The sequence below is a fragment of the Nannospalax galili genome, unplaced genomic scaffold, assembly GCF_000622305.1.
Source record: "Nannospalax galili isolate Female #2095 unplaced genomic scaffold, S.galili_v1.0 scaffold305, whole genome shotgun sequence".
Classification (NCBI taxonomy): Eukaryota; Metazoa; Chordata; class Mammalia; order Rodentia; family Spalacidae; genus Nannospalax; species Nannospalax galili.
The window spans coordinates 5390945-5402855 of NW_008356258.1; the positions used below are offsets into that span (position 1 = coordinate 5390945).

The 11911-nt window shown below is 39.7% G+C and overlaps 1 protein-coding gene and 1 pseudogene across 1 annotated transcript in view; both read left to right on the forward strand.

Moving 5' to 3' along the window:
• Positions 1–5943, forward strand: part of Fgb (fibrinogen beta chain) — a 10862-nt gene extending 4919 nt beyond the window's left edge. The window contains exons 3-8 of the mRNA XM_008854285.3: positions 869–1052; positions 2340–2567; positions 3106–3219; positions 3544–3669; positions 4429–4714; positions 5304–5943. Of these exons, the coding sequence (XP_008852507.1) occupies positions 869–1052; positions 2340–2567; positions 3106–3219; positions 3544–3669; positions 4429–4714; positions 5304–5535 (1170 nt within the window). The 3' untranslated portion in view covers positions 5536–5943. The remainder of the gene's footprint in view (positions 1–868; positions 1053–2339; positions 2568–3105; positions 3220–3543; positions 3670–4428; positions 4715–5303) is intronic.
• A 4413-nt stretch (positions 5944–10356) lies between these two features.
• On the forward strand, positions 10357–11777 carry LOC103751033 (annotated as a pseudogene).
• Positions 11778–11911: the final 134 nt, after the last annotated feature.

An 11911-nucleotide genomic window follows, 5' to 3' on the forward strand; every position in this document is an offset into this window, starting at 1 on the left:
CAGAATGGGAGAAAATCTTCACCAGTGATACATCTGATAGAGGTTTAATTACCAGAATATATAACGAACTTAAAAAACAGAGACCCAAAACAAGAAGCAACCCAATTGAAAGATGGGCTAAGGAGCTGAACAACAGAGTCTCAAAAGAAGTAAAGATGGCTATGAAACATCTTAAAAGATGTTCATCATCACTAATAATTAGGGAAATGCAAATTAAAACCACTTTAAGATTTCATGTTGCCCCAGTCAGACTAGCTAAGATCAGGAGAACAAATGATACCAAATGTTGGAGAGGATGTGGGGAAAGGGGAACACTCATCCACTGCTGGTGGGGCTGCAAACTGGTTCAGCCCCTATGGAAAGCAGTGTGGAGAACTCTTAAAAAACTACAAATGAACCTACCATTTGACCCAATTATACCACTCCTTGGCATATACCCAAAGAACTCATCCTATTGCAGAGACACTTGTACATCCATGTTTGTTGCTGCTCTTTTCACAATAGCTAAGAGATGGAAGCAACCTAGGTGAAGACTATTTTTATGCTTTATAAAAGTATGGTGATAATTCTGAAGTTTCTGGCCTTCTATAAAGAAAATCAAATATCAAGTTTTTATATTGACTTGTTAGATCACTAAGTTTTCACTAATGCACAATTTTTTTTTTGAGACAGGCTCTCCCTGTAGCCCCAGCTGGCCTAGATTCTCTATGGAGACCAGGCTAGCCTCGAACTCCCAGAGATCTGCCTGCCTCTGCCTCCAGAGTGCTGGGATAAAAGGCATGTGCCACCATGCCTGGCTCATGCAGAATTTTAACAAATACCCAGAATGTCTTTTCTTCCCCTAATGCCTGCTATTTTCTGTTTTCAGGGTGTGTTGTGTCCTACAGGATGCCAGTTGCAAGAAACTTTGCTAAAACAGGAAAGACCAACCAAACTCAGTGTTGCTGAGCTAAATAACAACGTAGACTCTGTTTCTCAGACCTCTTCCACCACCTTCCAGTATGTGACACTGCTAAAAGACATGTGGAAAAAGAAGCAGGCACAAGTGAAAGGTAGCTGTCCTTGGAGTTTCCTCTGACTCCGTCATAAAATTGGGCCAGTTGTCTATGAAAATACAGTAGTATGCAGTTAATCATTCATGACTGACCTAAACTGTTCATGCTGATTTTGGTCTTTACCTACTTATCCCGGGTCCTTGCTTAGGCACCTTCATCTCTAATTTTCCAGACAAATGCTACTCAAGTATTAGTCCCAATGTCACATTCACTACAATGACTTTCTATGAAGAATTTCACCATGGTTTCTTTTTTAAGAAATATTTTATTTATTTGTTTATTTGTTAATTAATTAATTAATTAATTAATTTGGTCTTTTTGAGACAGGGTCTCCCTGTAGACCCAGCTGGCCTGGAACTCACTATGTAGACCAGGCTGGCCTTGAACTCACAGAGATCCACCTGCCTCTGCCTCCTGAGTGCTGGGACTAAAGGCGTGCACTACCATGCCTGGCTTATTATTTTTATTTTATGTGTATGAGTGTATTGCCTGCATTTACGTGAGTGCACCTGTGTCGTGCAATGCCAGAGATCAGAAGAGGGCTTTGGGATTCCCCTGGAACTGGAGTTAAGGATGGTTTGTAGCCGCCATGTGGATGCTGGGAATCGAGCCCAAGTCCTCTGTAAGAGTAGTCAGTGCTCTTAACTGCTGAGCCATCTTTGCAGCCCCTCACCATGGTTTCTTATCTTTAGTCTGGAACAAATTTGTCTTGTGACTCAGAAGATAAAAGTTGAGTTTTTGAATGTGAGAGAACAGTCAATGATATATAAACTGACTTGTGAACAGTGCCGTGTACATCTTGACATCTAAGTGTTGAGTGCCATTGACTTGGTGGTGAGGAATTAGCTGAGGTGTGAGTGTTGCACAGGCTTCCCAGTGAGTAGCTCACCCAAGACTGGACACCCGAAGAATCACGAAATCCTTTCATGAATTCCAAGACTCTGCACTACTTAGGTGGCATCAATAGGCAAAGCAAGGGTATCTGCTCGCAGACATTATGTTTTGAGATGGAATTCCCAAATATGCTGCTATATTTATTACTGTACATAATCTTTAGCTTGTGCCTGTGGTAATTACTGGTGTGGAGGTGGGCTGCATGTCAATTTGTATATGCAAGTGAGCAAATCGTATCTCCTAAATTCAAGTGTATACCATGATTTCTTGATTATAGTTCAAAGTCTATTAGTTCATTCTCAGAAAATAAGAATCTTATTTATATGGTTAAATACGCTTTTTTATGAGGCAAAAATGCTGACTATTCCTACATCATTTCGTTTCTCCCAGATAATGAAAATGTCATCAATGAATACTCCTCCTTGCTGGAAGACCAGAGGCTGTACATAGAGGAGACTGTGAATGATAACATCCCACTTAATCTTCGTGTACTACGTTCAATCCTGGAAAACCTGAGAAGCAAAATACAAAAATTAGAATCTGACATCTCGGCTCAGATGGACTACTGCCGCACCCCATGCACTGTCAGCTGCAATATTCCTGTGGTGTCTGGCAAAGGTACCTAGTTAGTAAAATCGTTTCCATAGGGTTCCAGAAGAAGAACTCGCATTCACTAACTATAGGAACTGAAAAGTCAATAGTTTTTCCCCAACAGAGCATCATGATATTTTAACACAATATTCTTGGCATGTTATATTCTGTCTTGGCTGACAGCTCGGCTAAGTTTGATGAGCAGTATGGAATATAACAGTGGTGGTATTTTCAGGAGTCTCTGATTTGTGTATGCGTGTGCATGTGTGAACAGATGGCAGAGCCATGGGAAGATGGAGGAGTGTCCTCATCTTGTGTGTTTTGTTTGTAGCTATTCCAGGGTTTAAATAAAGCTGAGAGGGGGCTTTTTATTGGCTTGAGAAAATTCCTCAAAAGTCTGTTTGATTTTCAGTCAAAAGAACCTCCAATTTCTAGACTTTTATTCTCAGATGTCTATGATAAAACTGTCTTTTGTAACCTATGTAATCAGTTATATGAAAGAATTAGTAACCAAAGACTGTCATTTTGTCACTGTCCCTGAACACAATGTAATCCTATTTTTCAGAATGTGAGGAGATTATTAGGAAAGGAGGTGAGACATCTGAAATGTACCTCATCCAGCCAGATACCTCTGCCAAACCATACAAAGTATACTGTGACATGACCACAGAAAATGGAGGTAAGCATCGGATGGTGGCTGGCCCATCATTCTGGAACCATTTTGAATGCCAGGAAACAAGGCCTCTCTCTAACATAGCTGCCAATGAGCTATTTGAAATGGGATTCAATCTGGAATTTAAAAAGTTTTAGAAGATCTGTGACTCATAAGTTGGGGTACGATGCAGCACCTCCCGTTTCTAAATAGTTTAGGAGTTCTCTCATAGTTATTTCCATATAATATCTACTCAGAGAACTTAAGTGAATGGACAATGGATTCTGGCTTTGCTTTCAGAGTGATATCATTATTGGTTAACTTAGACAAACTTTTTTCCTTCAACTAAAGGATGGACAGTAATACAGAATCGTCAAGATGGTAGTGTTGACTTTGGCAGGAAGTGGGACCCATACAAAAAAGGATTTGGAAACATTGCAACCAATGAAGATGGGAAAAAATACTGTGGCCTACCAGGTAAAGACTGCAAGTAAAGCATAAAATCATTACATTTATAATGAGATTTTTCCCTATTAAAAACACCAAGAATGGGGGGCTGGAGAGATGGCTCAGCAGTTAAGAACACTGGTTGTTCTTGCAGAAGATCTGGGTTTGAATCCTAGCACCCACATGGTAGCTAACAACTGTCCATAACTCCAGTTCCAGGGGATCTGACACCCTCTTCTGTCCTTCTCAAGTACTGCACAACACAGGTACACTTACACACATGTAGGCAATACACTCATACACATAAAATGAAAAAAAAATCAAGAATGAGGAGTCAGTCTGTTTTCAGATTTTTAGGAAGCTAAGAGGAATTGAATTACATACATGAACACACACAGAATACATAAATATTTAAAAATTATTTTATTTTCAACTTATTTACTTTTACATGTATGAGTGTTACACCTGTATGCATATAAGTGCGCCCATGTCATGCAATGCCCACAGAATCTAAAAGAGGGGGTTCAAGTTTCCTGTAACTGAAGTTAGGGACAGTTGTTAGCCACCATATGGGTGCTCAGATTCAAACCCAGGTCCTCTCCAAGAGCAGCCAGTGCTCTTAACTGCGGAGTCATTTCTCCAGCCCTTAAAAATTTTTTTTTGTTGTTGTAGTTTTGCTGTTGGTGGTGTTTGCTTTTGTAATGCAGAAGCTACAGTTTGGGGGGAAGAGAAGTGCTTGGTTTCCATATCCTTTCTTTGTGGTGAGACTTTACATTCATTTCCCTCTAGGTGAGTACTGGCTTGGGAACGATAAGATTAGCCAGATTACTCGGATGGGACCCACCGAACTTCTGATCGAAATGGAGGACTGGAAAGGAGATAAGGTGAAGGCTCACTACGGAGGCTTCACGGTACAGGATGAGACCAACAAGTACCAAGTCTCAGTGGATAAGTACAGAGGGACAGCTGGCAATGCACTCATGGATGGAGCATCTCAGCTGGTGGGAGAAAACAGAACCATGACCATTCACAATGGCATGTTCTTCAGCACATACGACAGAGACAATGATGGCTGGTAAGCATTGGATTCTTCACTCCTGTTGGAAAGTCCCCACTAGTATTATTATTCAGCACTAGCAGAATTCCTGTCATGGGGGGGCGGCATTTAATATGCATCTGTCAGCTACTATCCAGAACTCCTTACATAGCACTTGAAAGCATTCCAACTGTAAAGCAGATTTCATCATCCTTAGTTTTCAAATGAAAGTTGGAGAAATTAAGTAATTTCCCCAAAGTTACACAACTACCAGAGATAGAACTAGAATTAGACTATACAACTTTTGAATTTTGAACATTTATATAAATATCTGTATGTTTATTAATGTATCTACTAAAAACTACCATTTTCTCAGGTTCTCTAATACCAAACTATCTGAAAAGTAATTTCGGTATAAGGTAACCAATGTAAGGCCTTCATGAATAGGCCACATAGGTCCAGCCATTTCCCCTTCTTGCTGTGTATGGGACCGAGAAGGACTTTGGTACAATAGTGACACTTTATGTAAGGGACTCAAGGGAAAGAGTACCAAGTACAACTGAGTATAGTACTTTCATGTGGGAACTCTAGTTCTGTGTCTATTAACCCCAACCCCATTTTCTTTCAGGTTATCTACAGATCCAAGAATGCAATGCTCTAAAGAGGATGGTGGTGGATGGTGGTATAACAGATGCCACGCAGCCAATCCAAACGGCAGATACTACTGGGGTGGGGTTTACAGCTGGGACATGGCCAAGCATGGCACAGATGATGGTGTGGTGTGGATGAACTGGAAGGGATCATGGTATTCGATGAGGAAGATGTCTATGAAGATCAGGCCTTTCTTCCCACAGCAGTAGTCCTCAAAACCTGTTTTATTCTTCTTTGTGTGACATTTTTTACATTGTGTTATTGAAATTTTCTTTGATATATTATATCCACTAGAACAAAAACAATGGTTGAGTGTGTCCTTTGGGAGAAAGGTACAAGATAAAGATCTTAAAAACAGCATACAGTTTTCCTTTGTATTATTCACCTATCTTTCCTCCAAACAACTAATGAAAAGAATTAAGGGATAGAGTGAGTTGATTCTAGCTGATTTTGAAATTTTTTCACATTGAGAACCATCTCTGCTTGTAGACAAGCAGTTATGCAAACTAAAAACGAATATTCATAAGTTTACTTTTAAAATCCTATTTATTTATGTAAGATATGTCACAAAAATCTTTCAAACAGACATTAATAAAACTAGTCTTTGTTGTCATAAATTGATGTTTTCTTATTTTGTGATCCACGTTGCAAGTTAGGATTTGAACCTGTAAGATAGAAAAGTATTTATAATCTCAAATATCTGAAGAGATGGTATTGAAAATTTGAAAGGTCAAAAGTCTTCTGTACCATAGAAAAATTACTACTTACACCTCAAGAAGACCACAAGCTCAGAAAGTCCAAGAAAACAATTAAGTCTTCATTGTGTGTTTCTTAAAGGAAATGATGAAATGGAAGCAAAAACTGCCTATTGCCCTAAATTATAGTTTTCTTTTTCACACACTGGAATACATGCGGAAATAGGGTTCTTTGTACTTCTCCCCGTGAGCTTGGTACCATCATCTCAGCATTTCTTCAGTGAGCCTCAATTCAATCTTCCTTTCCTGGGTTATCTGTATTATTGTCAGATGGGTTGTCTGTCCTGTTTACCTGGAACTTAGTGTCCTGAGGCTCATCCTCTGAATCGTTTTATCTAGGCAGATTGCTAACTCCTTTCTTAGAAACTTTACCTCTCTCTTAGTGCGTTCTCACCTTGGCCTCATCTTTGCCAGTCTCACTCCTCCAGATTCTGTCCCCTGCAGCGTATGCCACCACAGCCCTGCCACTCTGACATCTGTTGTGCTCTCCTGAAAACAGACAACTCTGCTCAAGTTACCTGCCTGCTTAAAGAAAGCTCCTTGCTATGGGTGTCCTCCTGCCTTAAGCCCAAATCCCGTAGCTGGACGTAGAAATGGTCATTATTTGCTCTTGTTACCACTTCTTACCTCATGCCTACGCTTTTGTCACAATAGGCTTTCAGATAGCCAGGATGTATTAAGCCCTTAAGCATTGTTTTTTGCTTTCTTTTTTTTTATTTTACGTGTATGAGAATATTGCCTACATGTGTGTAAGTGCACCCATGTCATGGAATGCCAGAGGAGGTCAGAAAAAGGCATTGGATTCCCCAGGGACTGGAGTTATGGATGGTTGTTAGCCAACAGGTAAATGCTGGGAATTGAACCCAGGTCCTCTGCAAGAACAGCCAGTGCCTCTTAACTGCTGAGCCAGCTCTCCAATCCCACATTAGTTTTTCAATGGTCTTGTTGAACTATTTGCATATCAATATAAGCAACCCCCCTCCCAAAAAACCCCACCTAGTTTGATGCCCAGTGCTGCCAAACAAATAAACAAGGCATACACACAAAACAAAACAAACCTATCTGCATATACATGTGCATAGTCAAAGTAGAACTAAATTTATGTACTACACACACACACACACACACACACATACACACACACACACATCCTTGTGGAATATTACCACACTCCAAATGTAAAAGGCATCCTTCACTGCCTGAAGTTTCCTAGTAGCCCTTTGTTTTGTTGTCTTCAATTACAAATATTTGACATGAGATGAACCCTCTTCAGGATTTTAAATATACAGTTCTGTACTGCTGTTGGCAGACACTACATTATACAAGAGATTTCCAGAACTGACTCATTACTGTAACTTCATATTCATCAAAAAGACTTCCCATGTCTCCCCATATGACTGCTATCACTGTGTTGTTAAGGAGAATATAAAAGACTGCAGCCAGTATAGAAAAAATTGTGTGATTTTCTCAAAAAATGTAAAAAAATAGAATGGCTTTGATGATCCAATAATCCCTCCCCTGGGGTCCAGAAGGCGTCCCTGCCCTCCTGCATCACGGCAGTGCTGCTGACAGTGGCCAGGCCCTTTCATGTGGTGCTTTCTCATTGTCAACAGCTTATTTTCTCCAACACCACTTGACAAAGTGACGTTCATTTGAAACCTCAAATCAGCTGTTGGTACTCAAAACTTGCTGAAAGCCTTGGGAAATTTGTTACATTTTATCAATGAATGTCAATAATTGGTCTGGTTTTTGTTTTATTTTATACTGATAAGCTCTTCTTCAACTTGATTCTAGCTTTAACAGCTTATAATTTCATAAATATTGAATGAATAAACCCCAAGAATTATCAAGGGCATGGATATATCTGTTTTATATACAGGTCATTTTCCAATAAAGACTCACATGGAAATTCAATATACAGAATGTTAGAGGTAGAACTTTTGAGAGTACATAAGTCCAGTGAGCGATGGGGGTTGGAAAAGGGCAGTCCTCAGACCTTTGTTCTCTCTCTGAGCCACAGATTAGAACCACTAAGGTAAACACCTGATCTGATGGTCAGTTCTCAGAGCCTGAACAGCAGAAGCAGATTCCTCCTGGGTAACCTACCTGTCAAAGGCAAATCTATTTAGAAGTAAGCTCTCCTGAAGTATCATTTGGTAAGAAATGCTACATCTGTGATTTTGCCTATCTAAGCATTATAGTTTTGCATATGTAAAAGAGCACCGAAAAGAATATTTAACTATGACTTCCTGAAGATACCATAAAATTAGCTAAAGCTAATCAACTGGTTAATCCCATGCCATATCATGAGAAAAATCTATTAGCATACAATCATGGTTGAACATATACAATCAACCGACAAGGGTATGTATGCGTGCTCCTGGGACATAAACTCCTAGATCTACATTTAAGAACAAAGGGAAACAGCTAATCCATGTAATTAAGAAATCATCTTTTCAGCTGATCACAGATCTCCACTTGGGGCAGAATTATGGGTAAGAATGATGCACGGGCAGCAGAAGTTTGGCTTGTGTTTTGTTTGGTCAGAGCATATTTAACATCCTGTATGACGGTTATCTAAATCTGCAGAGTTTTTTAAAAGTAGCAATTTCTAAGTACTCATCTGGATTTTTTACATGAGAGTCTCTGTTACAAAGATTACGTGCTTTTAAATAAATTGCCCCAAGAGTTTCTGATCACTGGCTCACTTTTGGAGTTACTGTTACAAGCTGTGTTTGTATTTACCAAAGGCTTTTTTAAAAATCTTTTTTATCTAACACCTTTTTATTAAAATGATGATGAAAGGCATTGTTAAGCAGGCAGTCATCCTTGAAATTGTCCTGACTTCATAGATGGCCCACTGCCTATGTGTAAGGAAGGACTTGGGTTTAACATGTCTCCGAAGGTTAAAATCAGGACTCTATTACACTGCCTTTGGGGCTTATGTGATTCTCTAAGTTGGACTTTGAATTTTTTTGAAGTATACCCATCAGTTGTCTGAAGAATTAAAAATTTTTTGCATTAACCATCATGCCCTTTATCTCCTCCCTCCCAAATGAGATAAAAAAGTAACCTATTTTTGTTTTTTGACCAAATTATATTTATTTCTCCTCCTAAATTTTTATTTTTGAAAAGTTCAGACATAAGAGAAATTTCAGGAATAGTTTAATGAGTACCCCTATGTCCTTCACCCCTAGTCCTCAACTGTTTACTACATTTGCTCTACTGCTCCAAAGGAGGCACGTTAGCACAGGTTGTGCAACAGTTTGTAGGTCTGCAACTTTGAGGTCAGGGACCTAGTGGGGGCTGGCTGAGTCAAAGGTGAACTTGGGAAATATTTTCCAAAGTACTCTGTAGCAATCACCATGATCCACCTTCAGCAATGAGCTGAGGGGCAGCTAGACCATTGCCATTTTCAGCTGAAACCTGGCGGGTTCTCCTGAATGGAGAGACACAATGTCCAGCTCTTGTGCAAGATTTAAATTAGACTCTCCTACCCAGGTGCAAATCCCTCATCTACTGCTCCCCCATGATACTTTAGACCCTCCTGCTCTCATCTTCAATTAATGATGGACTTCTCTCCATACGTGAAAATTATGAAGAATTAAAAACAAAATGTAAGTGAAGCAGTGAATTATAAATAAATGAACAAATAAATCAACTATCTCAGACAATCATTTCTGTGCGGAGTTCATTGCCAGCAAAGAAGCTTGTAAACACTGCTAATCTCAAGCTGTTTTAGCAAATTGCCGTGCTTGATTCTAATAAAAAATTTAGCTCATATTTTTTTTTCCCATTCACTTTTATGGCTAGGGAGGCATTTCCTCCTCAGACTTTTGTGGAGCTGATTTCTGATTAGTGAACTGGCTGCATGGGGCTCTCTCCTGATTCACCAGCTGCGTCCCCAGCATCAGAGGGTGACTGGAGGAGTAACTGCACGGGGGATAATTAAAAACAAATGCTGCATACAATGTTCTCATAGTCATCTATGAACTACACTGTCATTTTCTACAGAGGCGTGAGCTTCACCCTGTATGCTTTATTCAGTCTCGGTAAACTGCTGTTTTCTCTCCTGAAAAATCAGCTCTAACATATCCTTAACCTTATTAAGGGAATTCTAGCAGTCTTTGGTTATTAATTAAAAGTATCTTTGTAATATTTGGGGAGGCTTTTTATCCAAAATATTTTTTGAGACAGGGTGTATGTGTTCCTGGCTAGCCTGGAACTCACTGTGTTGACTTCAAACTCACAGAGATCCACCTGCCTCTGCCTCGCATGTACTGGGACTAAAGGCGTGTGTCACCATGCCTGGCCTCCAAGTACCTTATTTTGAAGGTTTTCCAAAAACTGAAAGTACATGTAATAGATAGAGTAAATAATTAAAATGTAAATTAAAACTTAAAATCAGGTCAGCTGGGGCTACAGAGAGACCTTGTCTCACAAAGACAAAAAAAAAGTAAATGATTTCTTTCATGAAAGTTTAAGATGAATTATAAAATGGATTTATTCATTGAATACGCAGTAGAAATAGAAGATCTTAAAAAGCTGTTCTTAATATTTAGATTCCAAAAGTTGGGTGGGGTAGAGAGTAGAGGAGGTAGTCTGGTGTGACAGAAGGAGAAGGCAGCGAATAAATGGTTCTCAAGCAAGACCCCAAGCCTCAATGCCAGGAGGAATTCAAAGGGCTTTAGTCTAGTTGACGTTTTTGCTGAAGAAGTCAAGGAAACAAAATAGGTGGATAAGTGCTGTGCTTTCCTGGGTCTCTTTATGAAGCAAAGTACGTAAAGGCTGCCATAAAGGACAAACGAGTGAAATACTTTATATGTTATGGTGGTTGGAATAAAAATTGGGATGAATGGGTTCCAGAAAGCGGAGTGCTCAAATACATGGACACCAATCTGCAGAAACACTGAGAACTTCAAAAGGCCAATCAGGAACAGTATGTGGCAGGCAAGATGAGAGGGGCTCCAGGAAGGAAGACAGCTGGTTTGCAACAGAAGCATGCTGAAGTCGAAAGGAGATGGTGGCTGTGCGGTGAGAGCCGGCAGACCCTGCTGTTGAAAATGAAGAAGGATTTACGAACAGAGTTGCACTAGTGATTCCAAAAGAGCTGACCCATGCCTTGGGGATGATTGAGACTTGATCACCAGACAGAAACAGCTCTTTGGTCTTCCTGCCAAGAAGAAAGTGGATTCCATTCTGGAAGATTATGAAAATTATAAGAAATTGAGGAAGCAGATAATCATGAGTATGCTATTAATGACGGTGGGGCAGGGATAAAGGAGTACTTCAACTTAATGTTGGGCACTCAGCTACTCTACAAATTAGAGAGACCATAGTATGCTGAAGCTCTTGCAGATCACCATGACGCACCTATGTCCCAGGTGTATGGAGCGCGCAAATCACTGAGATATTTGTAAGAATTGAAGTGATGTTGGTCTATATGCCTCTGGGTAAGAAAAATCTTGCTTTATAACTGAATTATCGTTATGACTTCTTCAAGTACCTGCAACTTTGTTCAGTGCTAGTGATTGTGCAGGGGCTCTTGGGCCCTGTATGGAAGCAGTGTGTGGGGCATGTGCTCACTGCTTGTGTTCTGTAAACACAGCTTGGTTCTTAGAAATTCTCTTGTATCACACACACACACAAAAAGAAATCAACAAATTTTTAAAAATGTATTATATTTGAGGAAGAAGCATGGAAATTTACGTCAAGATAATTAGTAGAGGTGATAAACATTATCATTGAAATCTGCCTGATGACTTTATAGACATACGTAGGCGCCAAGGATCCAAGTGCAACCGATTATGACTAGTAATAATCAGATACA